The sequence below is a fragment of the Oreochromis aureus genome, linkage group 11, assembly GCF_013358895.1.
Source record: "Oreochromis aureus strain Israel breed Guangdong linkage group 11, ZZ_aureus, whole genome shotgun sequence".
NCBI lineage: Eukaryota > Metazoa > Chordata > Actinopteri > Cichliformes > Cichlidae > Oreochromis > Oreochromis aureus.
In genome coordinates this window covers 165,668-184,444 of record NC_052952.1, presented here as the reverse complement: position 1 = coordinate 184,444, position 18,777 = coordinate 165,668, and the positions used below count along the sequence as shown (strand labels likewise).

The 18,777-nt window shown below is 41.9% G+C and overlaps 1 protein-coding gene across 10 annotated transcripts in view; it reads left to right on the top strand.

Annotated features, from left to right (window-relative positions):
- The window catches only part of cep162 (centrosomal protein 162), a 49,953-nt gene extending 31,176 nt beyond the window's left edge, over nucleotides 1-18,777 (top strand). For 5 of the 10 annotated variants that reach the window (XM_039619242.1, XM_031726877.2, XM_031726876.2 and 2 more), the window contains exons 17-29: nucleotides 1,327-1,439; nucleotides 1,796-1,895; nucleotides 1,985-2,111; nucleotides 3,979-4,142; nucleotides 6,828-6,929; nucleotides 7,009-7,248; nucleotides 9,028-9,225; nucleotides 9,408-9,714; nucleotides 10,989-11,121; nucleotides 11,681-11,822; nucleotides 11,894-11,992; nucleotides 16,061-16,195; nucleotides 17,710-18,777. In XM_039619242.1, coding sequence (XP_039475176.1) covers nucleotides 1,327-1,439; nucleotides 1,796-1,895; nucleotides 1,985-2,111; nucleotides 3,979-4,142; nucleotides 6,828-6,929; nucleotides 7,009-7,248; nucleotides 9,028-9,225; nucleotides 9,408-9,714; nucleotides 10,989-11,121; nucleotides 11,681-11,822; nucleotides 11,894-11,992; nucleotides 16,061-16,195; nucleotides 17,710-17,910 — 2,061 coding nt within the window. In that variant the 3' untranslated portion in view covers nucleotides 17,911-18,777. Of the gene's footprint in view, nucleotides 1-1,326; nucleotides 1,440-1,795; nucleotides 1,896-1,984; nucleotides 2,112-3,978; nucleotides 4,143-6,827; nucleotides 6,930-7,008; nucleotides 7,249-9,027; nucleotides 9,226-9,407; nucleotides 9,715-10,214; nucleotides 10,399-10,988; nucleotides 11,122-11,680; nucleotides 11,823-11,893; nucleotides 11,993-13,142; nucleotides 14,091-16,060; nucleotides 16,196-17,709 lie in introns of those variants that run through there. The other 5 variants (XR_004198687.2, XM_039619245.1, XM_031726878.2 and 2 more) reach the window with 5 other exon arrangements.

Below are 18,777 nucleotides of genomic sequence, written 5' to 3'. Positions count from 1 at the left end.
GTTACACTGAAATCCTCAGAGAGATTTCTCTGGAGAGCCCAAGCCAGCATGCTGTGTGTGTTGAACTCTTTAAGACAGGGGTCCCCAATCCCTGTCCGCCGGTGTCCCAGCTGACTTAAATGGATAAATGACCTTCTCAGCGGGCGTTTATCAATATGCGATTTGTGCGTGCTTCACGTTCTCGTGTACTGTGATACGTCATCAGTGGAGACCAAGTACTGTTCAATTGATACGATCACGCCGAGAACGCGAAAAAAGTCCCGGATGTGTTCTCGCTCCGCCCATTTTATCGAGCATGCATCGGTGTAGACTTGGGACAGCTATATATCCCAGAATGCATTTCGTCCAAAACTCAACAGCGGACTCCCGGCACATCGTCCCCCCCCCCTCCCTCCCTCCCCGCCCGCCGCATGACTGTTAAAGAAACCCCAGCAGCTGTCTATAGTATTGAGTGTCCACTAGAATAGAAATAAAAGCGTTCTAACATCTCACCTGCTTGTTTTTATTAAGGTATGTACACGTATGTACATGTACACTATTTTTATTAATAGAGGTTTCACTACTGAGGTTAAAAATGATATATAAGTCACTTAGATCACTTCTAAATGTTAATGTTTGGTTTATTTCAGTGTTTTATTTGTTCCTGAGTAAACCGGTTTGGCTGTGATTACAGTTAAGCTTCATAACATGTTACTCACAGTTAAATTAGGAGGGGGCGGCAGTAAAAACTCCGACCTGTGACATCATCACGCACGCAGGGTGTTCCAATTGTACATATCGTCCGTGTCGCGTTCTCGGCGAAAGTTCACCGAGAGCGCGTACTCGCGTGGTTGATAAACGGCCAACATGTCTTGAAGTTCTCCAGAGGCCTGGTAATGAACTAATCATGTGATTCAGGTGTGTTGACCCAGGGTGAGATCTAAAACCTGCAGGGACACCGGCCCTCGTGGACTGGGATTGAGGACCCCTGCTTTAAGAGTTTGCATAGGTTTGAGAGATGAGAGTATATCTTTAATGAGAGGGACCTCACTCATTTTCCCCAAGCACTAAACTTTGTCTTTCTGCCATCTGCTTAAAACAACTTTTTAAAGTCCTCTCCACTCGTAGCAGTGCTTTACCTCAGAAGCTCTCTATGTTAAGATGCCGTGTGGGCACAATTTATGAAATTCTAATCATTTTCAGTTTTATACAAAATGCAGTAAATAGAAAAGCCCATATTAGGTGTGAGCAACGGTTTAAAAAAACAAGAGCCTATCCATTTGTACCTTGTTGTTGTTCTTTTCATTGTTTTTTTTGTTTGTTTTTTTTACATTAATCTTCCTCCAGGAGAATGAGAAGCTGTATTTACAGATGAAGGCTCAGCAGGCCAAGAGTAAAGCTAATGAGGAGGCCATGTTTAAAGAAAACCAGAGGCTGCTGAATGAGCTGGCTTCCACCAGGTGAGCCTTCTGTCCCACAGACCTGTACGTCCCACACATATGTTGTTGTACCCATATATGTGTGTTTATGTGCACTGTGAAAGACTGACCACTTGGAACACTTCACACTGCGAGTCATACACATTTTCATGCATCGTGCATTTAAGCACCTAACAGTGAAGCTCACAGCGCGTCTTTGGGCTATGGAAGGTATTCGACACATTGGCCAAACCGGAGATTCACTCGTGTTCAGGGACAGCAGTGCTAACTTTATTCAAAGTTTGTAAAGTAGGTCGTTAACAAATAGAGATCATAAAGTTGTCTAGATGTGGAGTGGTTGTTCTGTGGTTAGGGTAAACTTTTTCTAACCTCACCAGGGAGCAGCTGAATAAAACTTCGAGGCCAGTGGGAAATATATGCTTAACGGATCATACTCCACGCATTGCAGACTTGTTAGCGCAAATAAACACACTTCAGGTTAGTACCGCTCTCATCCACCTGTACTGTAAGGCTTGAAGGTCTATGTTAGCTTGTTTCACGTAGCACTGATGTGAATCTTTGTGCAGACAAATGAGGCCAAGATGTCTGAGGACGTCCACAAGCTTAAGCAAGAAAAGCAGGCTCTGGAGGTGGACTTGCAGCTCATTAAGAAAGAGAGAGACCTGGCTAAAGCCCGAGCCATCTCCACATCGGGTAAGAACAGTCCTGAAACTACAATATTCCATATTTTTCATCCCCTTTTCACTTCATATACAAACCCAATTCCAAAATGCTATAATAGGATAATGACAACCCCAAGTTTGTAGCTTCATTTTGCCTTCAAAACATGTAGAAATATGCAAAATTCTGCCAGTTTAAAAATGTGCTACCTTAGCAGAAACCCATAAATCAAAGTGGCAGCTTCAAATCTTGTGTTTTACCAAAGAGACTCACTTTAATGTTGTGTGACAAAGAAAAGCATCAAATGCTGTCAGGATTACTGCAACACTGAAAAGATGTGTAACCAACTTGTGATTTGTTTATAAAACCCCAAAATATATCAAACTGACATATATGTACAAGTCATTAAATGTATGATTCAAAGTGAAATTGTCACCAGATGTGGGTAACATCTAATCCACACATGCAAAAACATCAAACCACAGATGTTCATGAATTCAGTTCTGTGTAATAGTGACACAGATGAAATATGTCTGTGAAGGTTCTCAGTCATCCTGGTCATCGTAGACTAAGACGTTTCACCTCTCATCCGAGAAGCTTCTCGGATGAGAGGTGAAACGTCTTCAAGCAACTCAAGAAGTCCAGACACTTTTCTTTCCAAGCTCCTTAGTCGACACAGATGAAAGTACTGAACGTACTTACTGATGTTTATTTAACTGTTCGCACAAAAAGCCTTTGTTGGAGACGACGGCTTCACGACGTCTCCTGTGTGGAGAAAGTATTCCCAGGTACATTGCTCAGGTGTGATTTTGGCTCATTCTTCCACACAAACAGTCTTCAAAACTTGAAAGTGCTCCGTGGGCCCTTTCTATGACCTCTGACCTTTAGTTCTTTCCACTGATTTTAACCTGGATATAGGTCAGGTGATTGGCTGGGCGAGACACTTTATGTTCTTTCTCTGAAGCCAGTCAGTAGTTTCCTTTCTGGCTGGTACATCTTCTGTCATTTCTTCGCTACCAACCTGGAAGCACATTTTTATCAGGAATGTCTCGGCACATTTTTCCATTCATCCTGAAGTGTGCCAGTGTCATATGCTGAAAAACCCAGACCTTGGTGGTAGCATACCTGCTGGTATGGTGTTTATTATGCATGCAATGAGTGGAATTATGGTCTCATCTGACCAGACTATGTTTCCCAGTATTTCAAAGGCTTGTTTCATTGTTTTTCAGCAAGATTTAAATGTGTTTCATCGTGCTTTTTCTTCAGTAATGAACAGTAATTGTGCATACAGGCCGTGATGGTATTTTTTATTGCGTTCTTTGAAACAATTGCAGGATTCCAGGTCTTTCTGTAGCTCTCCACAAGTGCCCCCTGGCTCTGCGGATAATTCTGTTCACTCGTCTGTGGGGAGGAGTGAACCGGTCATGACCAGGCGCTGGCTCACTGGAACCTTCAGGATTTTAGAAATTCTTCTGTAACCAATCAGGATGTTTTACAACAATAGGACAGTGACGGTCTTGAGCTAGATTATTTGTTTTTACCCATCATGAGATGTTTCTTGATGGTCCCATCTGATGGCCTATAAAAAGGCAGGATTGCTTTCTAATTACTGATAAGGTTCAGCTGGTGTGACTTGTCATGTCTTTTTGCACCTCCCTTTGTGTTCAGCACTTGTCCCTGTGTCACTCCTCATTCTTACACATAACTTAATTTGTGGACATTTATGTTTGATTTCTTGTAATGTGGGAATTAAGCTGGTCGTTACATCTGGTGAAGCTTTCATGTCAGTAGCACCTTTAGAAATATATTTACTTAGAAAACTGGTGACATGTTCAATACTTATTTTACCTGCTGTGTATATATGAGTAAAAACTGAGTGCATTTCTCCTGAATGTGTTAGGAAAACAGACCTTTGAGATGCGTGTATTAGAGGACAGGCACCAGGAGGAAGTGACAGCCCTTAAGAAAAAACTGCAGTGGTTTGCTGAGAAGCAGGAGAAGCTGGACAGAGATGCTGGCAGGCTGAAGGCTGCTACAGCTGAGATACACCAGCTCAGAGAACAGGTGATGCTCCGCTCTCACACGATGGTTACAGACTGATTTATTTTGTACCCTCAATCTGCATGAATCCTCTGTCTGTTCTATATAGTTTTTATTTTAAATGAGACTCTGACTTCAGTGAACTTCCCTCATGCAAGTCATTGTTGTTAGTTTAATTCAGTTATTCTTTGTTGGGGTGTTTCTTCCTGTGCCGTTTGGCACTGTAGCATCAGCATTATCGTCTGAAGGCCAAGAAAGATGCCCAACAGGCGACGTGGATCATTATGGCTTTGTCATACTGGTCCACTTGATTGATCTTTATTTTTACTTTTAAGTTATTACAATGAGAACAGACGTGACCGGGGGATAGGAACGGGAAAGACGTAGACAAGGGAAGTTCAAGAAAATCAGAGGGGAAGAGGGACAGAGAGAAAAGAATCAGCTGGATCACCTGCTGGAAGAAAAGTCAAGAAACCAAAAGAGAACAACACAGTAGGCAGAGCACAGCAGCAACCTGTAACAGGAAATAATAAATACTGAATGTTAGTGAGCAGCACGCAAGACCGACAACGCACAATATGTTTAGAGGCAGCAGCCAAGGTGTCTGTGAACACTTTGTATAGAGATTGACAGACCACGTGACTTTCGCGCATTGCATTGTGGGTACGAGTGGCAACAAAATCAAAACGCTGCATCAAGCGCTAGCATTTCCAGCACCGGTAATCATTAACTCTACAGTTTTAATCCCTGGTTGCATTTTGTTTTATAACAGTTATGTCCAAAACGACGGAGAACACAGCAGGTCCGTGCAAAGACAGACGTGACGAAAAGGCAAAAAAAAAGTACGAGGAAAAAATCAAAGGAGTGAAAGGGTCAGACCCATACGAGCGTACAGAGCGGAGTAAGGACGTCAGCGTGCTGCCCAACTTTCATCACGCACATATTTATTATTATATTATTATTATATATGAGTGTGAGTGCATACACTCATGAAGTGTTTATTAACTTCAGATCCCTGCAACAAGCCCAGGTCCAGTTTACTTTGGTGATTTGGACTATTCCATTTCACAGCTGTTGTTACATTGTTTTCCTTTATCTCCTGTACAGGCAAACGCATCTATTTGTGGTTTCAGGTTGTAGTATTACACAACATTTTCAGATCTAATAGAAATAAAATAAGTGTTTCGTTATTCATTCAATTTATTGTCTTTATTTATAACTGGCATTATTGTTTCATTCTATTAGAGAATCTTACAGGAAAGATGCAAAATTGTATTCCATCGTGCTTTATTAGCTGCTTCAGTGAAAAACAAATCAACAATGCAAAAAAATAAATAAATAAATAACCATTGCAAAACAACATACTGGAAAACAGTTATTCATCACTTGATTGCTTCAATACAACCCTTGGGCACATATATGCGGGACTTTTCGTGGCTGTTTTGATGTCGCTCTCTCTCTTAACCGATCAAATCTGGCTGTGGTAGCAGCTTTAAACTCGGTCTGACCCAGGTTGATAGAGGTGCCCAGTCTGGATCGCATTCCTGCATTTTGTAGGCTGGTTTTCCTACAAAACACAACAAACATTAGCCTGCAAAGCCACAGTGAACAAAGCAGCATAGCGCAACTAATTCAAATCAATATTAGACTTATTTGTAACCTACATCAACAATTATGTTATGATAAATTACGTAATAACTACAACAGAAGACGTACCTTTGTGGAAATGCTTGGAGCAGACTAACATGTGAGCTAGAGTGTTCTGGGACGCTATATTTGGTCTTCGAATGGCTGCAATCCAGACCATCCGTCGGCTCTTTGTGACTTCAGAAACACGGCTTGAACAATTTCTCTTCAACGACATAATCCAATCAAAACCGATCTTTTTACCCATCGGCGTAATGTGACGTCACATTTTCAAAAAGGTTTCTCCATGTAACGATCTGATAGTGGGTGTGGCGAGTCAAAGCCCCACCCACCAGGACATAAAGCAGGCTAATTCAATGACTGTAACATAACCTTCTAATGTGTGACTCAGTGTTTGTACCTGAAATAGATGTTGTAGTCGAGCCATCTAAGAGTCTGTTTTAGCATCTGTGTGGTACAGTTTTCATTAAATTCTTTAAACAACTAATTTAAACAGGACTTATAATAGAAACAAAACATTAAATCACACCATTTATAATTAATGAGGTCAGTGTTTAGTCTTAGAGACTGTTTCCTTTGTTGATCAGAACTTTTCTGGATGCAGAACTTTATTTGTCTTTGTTGTTGTTGTACCTTTTTTAGATATACTTGAATAATTTATCATTCCCATTTAAGGAAGGCTGGTGGTTGTACTCTCCCAGTCAGACCATGTGACCAGGCTATGATGGTTTTGCCACAAACCATCGTTTTGTTAAAAGTGCGTTTTTTTTCCTGCTGTCACAGAGTACCTCCCATAGGGGATTGTGTGATTGTTGGTTTCTGTCAGGGGTCTTTATGTTACAGTAAAATGTGCCTCAAGGAAACTATTGTTTTGATTTGAAAAAATTTAAATTGATTTAAATTGTGTTAATTTTAAGGAATGTGCCTATCTTTCCTGACTCTGGAAACATTGCTCTAGACTCTAGAGCGTGTCTTCTTTTGTGGTGCTTTACAGTGACAACAGTGAAAGCTTTAGGAATGAGGATGGAAAGTGTGGGAAGTAACAGGCCGTCTCCATTTCAGGTAGAAAAACTGAAACAGGAAGTGGGCAAAAGAAACAGCTGGCAGAGAAAGGCGAGAGACAAATTTGTGGACTTGAAGAGGATGAAGGACTTGGAGCGACAGGTTTGGCGCACGGGTGTACACTAACAATTAATTTCTCCTTCTTTCTTCTACAACTTCATATCACTTGTGTTTTCACCAGGTGAAGGAGCTGGAACAAATACTCAGGAGCAGAAACCCAAATTCGCTGCCTGCTTTGATTTATGCTGCAGCCACATCTGCCAGCCACGAGGACTTGGATGCTGGCAAAATGTCCTCTTCCAGCCGGATCACTGCTCTGCTGGAGCGAAGGATCCAACGTCTGGAGGCCGAGCTGGAGAATCACGATGAGGAAGCCAAACGCAGCTTCCAGGTTATGGAGCAGCAATTTCACAGAGTCAAGGTACAGCTAACATCAGTCCACAGGTTTGTCGACGTAACGACCTGCCAGCACTTCCCACTCAGCCTGGAAGTAACAGCTGGGTGACTGTGAAGAGGACCCTAAACAGAAAGCCCCCGTCACACCACCAACCTGTTCACCACCTTCCAGCTTGGGTTCAGGGGTCAAACACTCTCAGCTTTTAAGATTGGGCTTAAAACTTTGCTATTTGATAAAGCGTATAGTCAGGGCTGGATCAGGTGACCCTGCATCCGGCCTTAGTTATACTGCTGCAGGCCTCGGCTGCTGGGGGTGTGTTTATACACAACTTTTAGAGCTGTCTGCTAGTGTGGGGTTGGTTTTTGTCCTTTTTAAATGACAAAAAAATACGTTAATCACATCTTAATACTGAAGAATTAGGGCAGCCACCATCTCTTGCTGGTCATCAGTAGAAGTCACTGAATCCACACTTTGTGATCACCACGTCTCTTCCTGTGTGCATTCCTCCTGCTTGGTGTGGTAGAAAAGCAACAGACAAAAGCTTCATAGAGAACTGTGAAGCCCAAAGAGGAAGCAGTGTGACATAATAAGTTCAGTTTCAGTCAGTAAATGAGCTTCTTAACCGCACAGCTGTGAGACTAAAAAGTAAAACCTTTGTTTTTCTCCTTTACATGTCTGATTTACAGCAGATGAGCAAGGAAATGTGTTTTATGTGCTCATTTGGCTGAACCAACACTTTGAAATGTTCTTGCTGTGGAAGTAGTTTGATTCACCACAGTGAAGAATCATGTTTCAGACGTCTGTCCCGTGGTTATAGTAGATACTCCAGTGTCTTTTATAGAGAACCATTATTTTCTGTGGTTTGTATCATTTAATGATGAAATGATCATTAAAAACATCAGATGAGGGAACAAATGAACTAGTTCCTCTTGTAGCGCTTTTCTACTCTGAGCACTTAAAGCTCTTTATACAGCTCGTCTCAGTCACCTGTCCACAAGCTCTAACATTCACACACAGTCACAGTCCTGTGGAGCAGCCAGGGATTGAAGCACCACCGATTAGCAAGAGATGAGGCAGAGTGAATACATTATAATATTTTTCTGATAGAACTCCACAGTTCCATTTTTATGGGTTTCACTGTAGTAAAATACCCCTCAGCAACTGTTAGCTGTGTGACAACACTATGAGTCACTTTACAGCACTGGCCATTTTGATTTCTGTAGAAAAACTGAAGGACAGAAAGGTTTTATTTCAGTTTGGACTCTTGTTATGGCCTTGGACATATTCATTATAGTGTTTTCAGAGCATTGTTTCATATTGGAATGCAGCCGCTCTACTGTGGAGGATTTGAGTCTGTAGGTGTCCGCCTGCTTAGTTACAACCACGAGCTAGCCTGTCAGCTGCTGACTGGCTCAGTTTCCAGCTGTACCTGTTAACTGTTTTGTGTATCTCGTAAATAGCAGAGCTCACTCACTGTTTATACATCACTAAAGTAGAAAGTGTGAAGCACATGTGGTTTGTTTCACACAGGGATCAGTAACAGTGTTCCTTGATCGGTAGCTGCTTTTGATTTGTTGTTTCTTTGCTTGCAGTCATTGATGTTCTGCCCTTGGTCCTGTATTATTAATTCCTCTTCATTAAGGACCGTTTTATATATAGCTTGTCACAGTTATTTAATTAAATTAGACACATTATAAAATCAAATACATTTTAAATCATGCTCACGAACTGAGTCTTAAAAATGAACAACCTGCAACATTGTAGCAGATTTTTGTTGAATGCCATTATGTGTCTACTCTGTAGCTTCGCTACGAGCAGCAGATCTGTGAGCTGGAGCAGCAGCTGCAACGTAAGCAGCAGGTTGAAGCAGCAGCTGAGTCCGAGTCATCAGTACTCCAGGCTCTGGAGGAAGAGCTATACCATGTGAAGCAGAGCCACAAACAGAAAGAGAAATCTCTGCATGAGCAGATCGAGTCTCTCCAGCAACAGCTTAAACAGAAGGTCAGTACAAGTCTTACTAAAAGCAATGAGCTATTTTCTTAGCGGTCTCCAGATGCTATAGCAGGCAGTCTTTGCTCTGAAACCTTGAAATAATGAATGAAGTAGGATAATGGAGGAGTTGATAACACAAAATAAACTTGTACTCGATTATACAATACTGAGGAGAGCCCTTCGTTCTACAGGCCCTGCTGAGTCCCGGCCGGCACCAGCGCCAAGCCGAGGCAGCATTTGGCGTGCGGCTTGAGCGGCTGAATCAAGAGCTCGCTAAAAAGACACGGATCATTCAGGAACTGAGCTGCACTGTGGACAGACTGAAGAAGGAACGGAGGAACATGCCATCTGCCCCCAACACACGAGCAGAAAGACGATCCACTGAGAGCAAACGGCAACAACCAGGTCTCCCTAAAACACACGGTCTTCTCACTGCAGGAGAAGAAACATTTCCAGCTGCTCTGTGTGAGAAGACCTATCAGCCCACAGTATTCACAGGTGGGAATGCACTTTTTTTAAAGTAAATAATACACAAAAGGGACTAAAGATCACCTGATGCAATGAAAATATTTTGTGGTCACACTGTTTAATTCACTTTGATTTTATTTATATAATTCCAAATCCCAACAACATTCGCCTCATCGGGGATGAGAGCAAGGAGATGAGACAAAAGTCATGCTGTGGAAGAGAGCCAAGGATTAATAACAACTCATAATTAAATGCAGAGTGCTGTATAAGTACATAGTGAGTGAAAGGGGGCAATTTATGGTTCAGAAGAGGGAGCACATTTGCAGTCTGCATGCAGAGAGCCTCGTTGTCAGATGGAGGCAGTGCACAAAGAATATGCTCCATTTGATCTGTAGACCAGTCTTGCTTGTGCTATTGTTGGTTCATCACCCAGCCACAGACAAGATCAGAGTTATAGCAAACTCAGAGCTGTGTGAAAAACTCAAGTGTTAAAAATGACCAGTTATGCCTATAACTTCTGTTCCCTGAAGGAGAGGAAACACATATGCACATATGGGGGGGGGCTGTAGCTCCGAAGGTAGAGCAGGTCATCTGCTGAATGGAAGGTCGGTGGTTCGATCCCTAACTGCTCCAGTCTACATGCCAAGTTTCCTTGGGCAAGATACTAACCGTTGCTTCCCGATGCTTCCATCGGAATATGAGTGTGTGTGAACGGTAGGTAGAACGCACTTAGATTTTTTTTTTTTTAAGTATTGCATGAATGAGGTACGTTGTGTAAAAGCACTAGTAGTAGTAGAAAAGTACCAGTCCATTTACATATAGTATGGGATATCAAGCCTGGCTGAAGACATCTCTGTTTACATCTTAAAGACAGGTGACCTGTGAGGACATGGCCCCACCTGCATGTGTACAGTCATTCTGCAGTTCCATAGCTGCTCTTTACTGAGCAAAGCTGCATGGCAAGGGACCGTGTGTTGTACCTCGTTATTCTTTCTTTCAGGGAACAAAACTTATAGTTCAGACGAGTGAATCGACTGATGTGTGTGTGTGTGTGTGTGTGTGTGTGTAACTGTTATTTGTCGAGCGATCCTTGAAAGTGGTTTACACACAAATATTGTTTACATATTCTAGACTTGCATCAGAAGAAAGTAAGAACATTACCACATCAATCCCAGTGTATACACTAACAGCAGAGATTTCTTTATAAAAACGTCTGTAAGCAGGGCTGTGGTTTTCCAGATTTAAAAAAATGCAGCTAGCTGGAGGCACTAGAAGATTTTTTTCATGTTTCCTTCTTCTGACAGGGAGTCATATCTCTGAGGTCCTGCAGGAGAACGAAGCTTTAAAAAAGCAGGTGGAGCTTCTCCTCCTGCAGAGCGAGCAGGAGAAGGAAGCTCTGAAGGCTGATGCTGCACAGGCCAAGCAGCAGCTGTCCAGGTACAGTCGGTCATTTTGTAGTTTTGCTTCTGTGTGCTTTTTGCTTGTTTCCAAATGGTTCTACTTGCACTTGCTGTTTAGGAAATGTTATACTTAAAGCAGTGAAGCAGACAAAATATCAAAGTTCATGTACAGTGTTGAATTTCTATCTCTCAGCCGTAAAAGGCTGATGGGGAATATCATTGTCAATGTCTGACCTTTGTGAGTGGAAATACACAGGTGGACAACAAAGTGCAAACCACTGGTTATACTCAAGAACAAAAAGTGTATGGAGATGATGCAGATCACATCATCTGTCAGGAAAGCGGTGAAGGGAATGTCACGTTGGGGATGCATGGCTGCCATTGGAACATTTGTGTTGCTGATGTGACTGCTGATGAATTCTCAAGAATATAAAGTTATACTCTCTTCAGATTCAGGCAAATACTGCAAAACTGATTGGACAGTGCTTCATAGTGCAAATAGATATTGACCCATCCTGCAAAGAAGCAGGATGTTCTTCAATAACCCAGCTAATCACCTGCTGCCCCTGAATTAAAGATATGATTTAATCTCCCAGGCTGACAGAGGAGTTTGAAGAGCAGCTATCCACCATGAAGGCAGAACACTTTAGAGTGTTGGACCACCTGCGGGCCACCCATGCACTCGAACACTCAGAGTCTAAGGTTGCAGAACTGACTAATAAGCTGAGCACTCAAGAGGTAGGGCTCCCTCATCAAGCAGCCTCTGTACAACATGAGCCTGTTGTTTTAACATTCATATGTACCTGCAGATAATGATGAATCATCTGGACAAGCAGCTGAAAGAAATGCAGGGGTGCAAAGAAGCACTGAAAATATCCAGGAGGAGAGAGGATGCTCTGCAGACGCAGGTGAGGAGGTGGAGAAAGATCGCTGTGCTGATCGAGTTCTGATGGTTTTCTATCCTGGTTCTTCCATTTTGATTGGCAGAGTTATGATTGTACACAGAATGCCTCTGAATTATGGAATGCCAGGACTGCCAAAATGAATTAATGAAATACACCGTTAAATAATTAATTGAATGTGTCAATAATTAATTAAAATTGAAATTAATTAAATACATATTTATGACATTTAATTAATTATTGACACATTTAATTAATTATTTCATGATGTATTTATTTATTTCATTTTGGCAGTCCTGACCTCTGACTGTTCATGAATTTATTTTATCTGTCAGCCTCACCCATCAAACTAAGTGGGCGGGGTTAACGCTGCCGCTGCATCTTCTCTAACATCTGATTGGTTACTGTGCAAAGTAAGTCAAGACAGGTCGATCCTAGATAATCGATTGCTTGTGTGGACTTGGGGCAGCCAGGTATCCCAGAATGCATTTCAAATCACAGGCAGCAATGGTGGTGGCGCTCTAAAATGTAACTTTTTAAATACCGTTTGTCTGTCACCAACTACACTTTCAATAATGTTTTAGCCGTGAATGTAGTAGCGTAAAGTTCACGTCTACTCAGCTGGCCAATATAGAACATGTTTGCAAAAGTGCTCCAATGTTTTCGGAGATGTTGCTAGCTAACATTCAGCTGACAGCGTGTACGAGCTCACAGCCCCCGTGTTCCATCTTAACTGTTTTTTACGTTAACCGGTTAGATTTGTGTGTTCCACATGTTGCAGCCGCAGATTCTCATTTTCACCGAACGATCGTCTCTTTCCGCCTGCTCTCGTGTCCTTATGTTTCTGTAACATAAATAACGAGCCGACATTTTCCTCACGACACCAGCGATCAACTCGACAGACCCTCAGCTTACCTGCACACATCCTGCTCACCTGTCAGCTGATTAACACCTGCTGCTTAACTTGTTCTACTTGTTCTGCACAAGACAAGTGAATTTGTTTGGTTACATTATAGTTTAGGAGTATCACAGATAACGCCCACTGAGCTGTGTGACTGTTCACCACTACACTGAGATAAATTGGCTATTACTGAAATACACGTGCTATATAATTAAATATGATATAAATGTCGCTCTCTTCACTCTCTTCTACCAGAAGCTGGATTTCCACTGCAGTCAGAGGCCGGTGGTTCAGTAGCTGTAGTTTTTCTGCCTTTGTGAGTTTGTGCGGCACCATGGTGGTGAGAAACTCCTTGACAATCTCAGGGCTCTGTCTGCTGCAGGGCGTCTTCGACAGGTACTTCAGCGTCTCGTACATGATGGTGTTGAGGTTCTGCTGCCTGGCGCTGTGTTTGTGCTTCCCGCTATCCTTTCTCTGCTCCTACAGGTCTGTGAGGAGTTTGAACACCTCATAGTAGCTGAGCATTGCAGCGTTAGCATTTTTCACTTCCATTTCGCCTGGCACGTCGCTCCGTTACAAATGTGGAGGTGATAATAACATGTTTAGTTATGAAGGACAGCTTTAGTCTCATTCATGAGCAGTATTAGTTTTATTCTGACATCCAGAAGTCTGCACAATTTCATAGTTTGTAACAAGCTTTTGACAGGTAAACATAACATGACTGAAACACCAACATGAAAAAAACTACCTCACACAAATCAGATGTAAACTTCATTTATTTTTATTTTAGTAAACTTTGCTCATTCTAACAGACAGCTGGTGCTTAGAATACAGTTGAATAACTATTAAAAAACAGAGGATGTAATATTTCTGGGCAGGCTGAAGTCTTTCAGTATCTACGCTGGTTCAACACTGCTCCTCTTGGTGGAAAGGCGCATTCCCTTTCCTCCTTGTATAAAAAAACATTTTTAATGTTAATTTTAACTTGAAATTCACAGTTTAAATCACACATATGAACGCCAGATAAAGAAAAGCAAGCAGGTTCAGTCTAACGTGCTCCAGTGAGACATTTAACTTCAGTAAAACTATGCAGTTATGAAACATAACTTTAATCTGAGCCAAACCGATTTGCTGAGTTGTAAATAAAACGGTGAAGTAAACATGACCCGACTGACAGAAGCTGAGTGAATTAAGTCCAGTGTTTAACCACTGTCAGTGTTGGGGAGTAACGGAATACATGTACCGCCGATACGTATTTAGAATACAAAATATGAGTAACTGTATTCCGTTACAGTTACTGTTTAAAAAGGTGGTATTTAGAATACAGTTACTTTGTTGAAATAAATGGATTACACGGCGGTACTTCCCTGTTTCATATTGTCGCGGGTCAGGATTGTTTGGGTTTGTTTGACAGCTGTGTTCTGTTGTTCGAGGCGGCAGCGTTACGGTTGCCATGGTTACAGGGTGACGCTCTCTCTGCGTGTTTCCTGGGTGAGAGAGCTTTTTTTGTTGTTGTTGTTGTGCTAAGCTAAAAGGCAGAATGTTACAGGCATGGCCCTAAAGCATGTAGCATCATGGGCAGTGTAGTCCGTGCTGCAGGAGAATGGACTGCCATACACGTGATGTGTCTGTGAGCGAGGGAGGGAGAGAAAGGAAAAGTCCGAGCTGTCACGGAGCAAAAACGGGAGCTGGAAGCATGTAAATATAATAATAACCACTGCAGCCAAGAAGAGTGCCTGACAAGCCCAGCTGTAAGTAAGCTATTAAGACTCAACTGTACACCGTGTTCCTGTTTTCCTCCGGAAAAAAATAAGTTCCGTTGAGCAGCCTTTCAACGCCTCTCTCTGTCTCTGGCAAGCAAAGTTGACCCAGACAACAAAGTAAAGCTAGTTTTCGCCTACCAGCCCAACACGAACCCACCGTATTAGCCAGAGGTCCCTTTACTACGGTTCAGAGCATGGACCTTCAGTAACAGTAATTAATCACAGCAATAGTACATTCAGGTAGTTGTAAACAGCATGATAATATATTAAGTAATCCAAAGTATTCAGAATACGTTACTCTCATTGAGTAACGTAACGGAATACGTTACAGAATACATTTTGGGACATGTAATCAGTATTCTGTAATGGAATACATTTTAAAAGTAACCTTCCCAACACTGACCACTGTGAGCTAAAACTGAGCGAAGATTTGCCAGTGACTGGATATCAGCCGCTGATAGAGTGCTCTGTAGTTTTCTAGGTGTCCATCGCTCTCTGTTTAAATCCCGTTTGTCGTCTTTATCCCAGGTCAGTCACTCTGACGGAAACACAAACTCCAGCAGCTCTGAGCTCAGGAAAAAAAACAAATTTACTTGTCTTGTGCAGAACAATACGCCGACATTGTGTTATATCAAGCTGCAGCTGCCCACGTTAAACTGTGACCATCACCAGGTAACGTGGGCGTGTTTCCTGAATAAGCAGCAGGTGTTAAACAGTTGACAGGTGAGCAGGATGTGTGCTAGAGCGCTGAAGACATTCCTGGATATGCTGACCTCGCTCCGTGGTGTACAGGCCTCCGAAGCAGCAAAGTGGGCTTCCAGTTTTCACTCATGATCAATATTCACAATAAAAACATTAGTCGAACAGCGTAAGGTCTGTACGTGTTTCATAGTGTCTAACAAGCTTTGTACAGTCAAACCTAATGGTTACTACACGACAGAAACACCAACGTTATCTCTTTTAATAAAGTGTATGCGTTTATACACAGGTCACGCTGATTATTGAACAAAAAGCACAAAGATCAGATGTTAACTGGATTTTTTTGCTCTCTCTCCTTAAACATGTTTTTCACATTAGTTATAATTCAGAATTGACGACTGAAACAGGACCCACGCTTTGTCTGCGTGGGTCCTGGTAATTTAATTGATTAATTAAATATGTCATATGTATTTAATTAATTAATTCCAATTCAAATTAATTATTGACAAATTTAATTATTTATTTAATGGTGTATTTAATTAATTCATTTTGGCAGTCCTGGCATTCCATACTGAATGACCCTGCTGAATCTGCAACACACTAGACCGTTAATACTTTCAAAGGCCTAGCTAACATTTACATGTTCCTTTTTTTAAACCAGATGTTTTAGCTAGTTATCCAGCTGATTAGCTGCTTCTGTCTCGTGTTTAGCTAACCAAACTGCTGCAGGAGCTGAAGGAAGCTAAAGAAGCTTCAAGCTCAGAGGTGAAACTCCTGTGCACCTTGGAGAGGAAGATACTGAACATGGAGCTCAGACACCAGCACAGAGAGAAGGAGCTGCAGCAGGTACCAGTGAGGGCACAACTAGCTGACAGAAATCTGAACCCAGAACCTGATGTGAACCTGTAGTGACCCCTAAGGCCAAGATTCAGGTGTTTTAAATCAGCAGTTGTGATTAACTTGGACATCCACGGTGGGTGATCCCCTGATCTAACCACGTTCAAACAAAAGCAGTTCTGGATAGGGATGGGTATTGATAAGATTTTCACGATTCCGATTCCATTTTCGATTCTGTTTAACGATTTGATTTTTTTTATCGATTCTCTTATTGATTCTTATTTTTAAAAAAGGAGAACACTAAGGTCGATTAGCTTAGAACTTTGTTTTATATCTTCTCTTTGAACAAGATAGAAATTTAGGAGTAACATGGCCTTACAAACCCAACAGTGAGATCTTAAGAGATCCACAGCCTCTGACTCTTCAATGGGGTGTCACAGGGTCCCCAGGAAAAAAAATTGTAAATGTAAAATAATAAAATAAATATTCTTCTGTAGCAATAACAAAGTATAACATAAATTATTCTGTAGCAATTACACAAGAATATCCAGTAATGTCCCTGCCTACAATTAAACACATTCACTTACTGAAAATCGGGCATCTGCTGTGGCAAATGGGTGCAAGCCTTTGACAACAAACTTAGTCACTGCTCGGTGACATTCGTCTATCCTGGCCTGAAAGGAGACGCTAACGGTAGACTGCAGCGAGAACTGCCAGCCAGACTCTGTCTCTCTCATCATGGTCACCTAAATGCACAGTGATGGCAGGTTTTGTAATAAAGCAGATCGCGCTAACATAATATGCACTGTTAGTTGATTATTTACCTGCCGCGTTAACGGAGATGACGTGCAAACGTTACTGCTGCTGCTGGGTTGAGATTCACGAGTCCGGAGGGAATTAAAACAAAACATTCATTTAAGGTCATCGCGTGTTTTGTGAGCAAATGCTTTTGCATATTCGTAGTGTTTCCTCCCTTAATGAAATATCTACTTTGCAAGTATTGCAAGTTGCCCTGTTGTCATCCGTTCTCGTAAAGTATAACCAAACTTTTGAGCGTTTGAGCCGCTTAGGTGCCCTGCCAGGTAAATGACGCTCCGCAACGTGGTGACGTCATTCGGGGCGACTGGAATCGTTTGCAAAAATGGCAAACAATTCCAAGGAACTGAAACAGTGGGAATCGGTTCTCAACAAGAACCGGGTTTCAATACCCATCCCTAGTTCTGGATCCACATTGTCAGCGTAAATGAAACTAACTTGAGCTAGTGGCAAACTTGTACGAAAACGTAAGCTGACCTGAATGTTATGCTATAAATGACTTTTAACGTCTCCTGGACTCTGGGAAACCCTCTGCGAGTCATACAGACATCGGAGTTAAACACACTGCTGAACCAGTAGCCAAACATATACGCTGTTTGGTGGAGAAGACTGTACACTTCCCCTGATGACATTATTCACATAGAGGTCAGATGAAGTAGTTATACTGTATCAAAGACAACCTGAGGTCTTTTGTTTGTGTCCTTCAGGTGCTTAGGGGGGCGTGGCAGACGCCAGGTGATGATTTGCAGTCTGAGCTGGAGCACTGGAGATGTCTGGCTCAGGACAAGAGCAGGGAGATGGATGCTTTCCGCCTTGAGCTCGACTCCATCCTGGACATCCTGAGACATCTCCAACGACAGGGAGTGGTTCTCCCGACTCCTGAGCTCGCCATTCCACAGAGGAGTTAATACAACGTTTGAAAGCTGATACTGTGAATGCTGCACTGATTCCATGCCAGTGTGTCAGCAATAGAAGTTTCTACTTTTTTATTTAAATAACTATCTATTTTTATGTTTTTCATGTTAATGATAGGATATATTAGGATCAGTATTGCACCAAAGACCTGCAAAGACTGGCTTACCATCCCTGCCTCTACAGAGGAAACAGTCATGTAAAATAAAGAAACCTCTTGAGCATTATTTTGTTGTTTTTTGACTGTTTTACATATCTAGATATGACAACCGGGCCTGCAGATAAAAGTAATATATTTAATCACAACCACAATATGAATACATATTTAAATATTCTGTAGTAAAAGTTCTCCTTATGGCCCCAGTGTGAGGTGGAAGGCCAAGTCTCAGCTAACACTGGCCAGCTTGGTTAGCAGCCTGCACCCAAGCATGGCTGCTGGGTAGCACTGTGTAACATGCCAGTCAGTTTTTATCCTTTGCAGGTGTTTTTGATGGGACTCACATCAGAGTCTCAATTCTTTATCTCTTTTCCTCTGTTTCAGTGCCTTTGCAGGTCAACTACATGCCACACTTTGGAATAAGAAATCAGCTCCAGATTCAACTTATAGATCCAATTTGTCTTCATTATCAAATTTTCCATCTTCTTGGATTCTTTGCACAGTTTGGTGGTCCTAGATGAGTTGGCAATATAATTAAACCCATAGCACCTGAGAAAGGTTTTTTGTTGCAGTTGTGTAACTTCATTTGTTTGTCAGACTCTTACATATCTATTGCAGCAGAGTCACTGAATCATTCAAACAGAATTTGAAACTCCTCGTTCTAAAGACTTCATGTACACGCCATTTTCCTTGTGATCACTCTTTC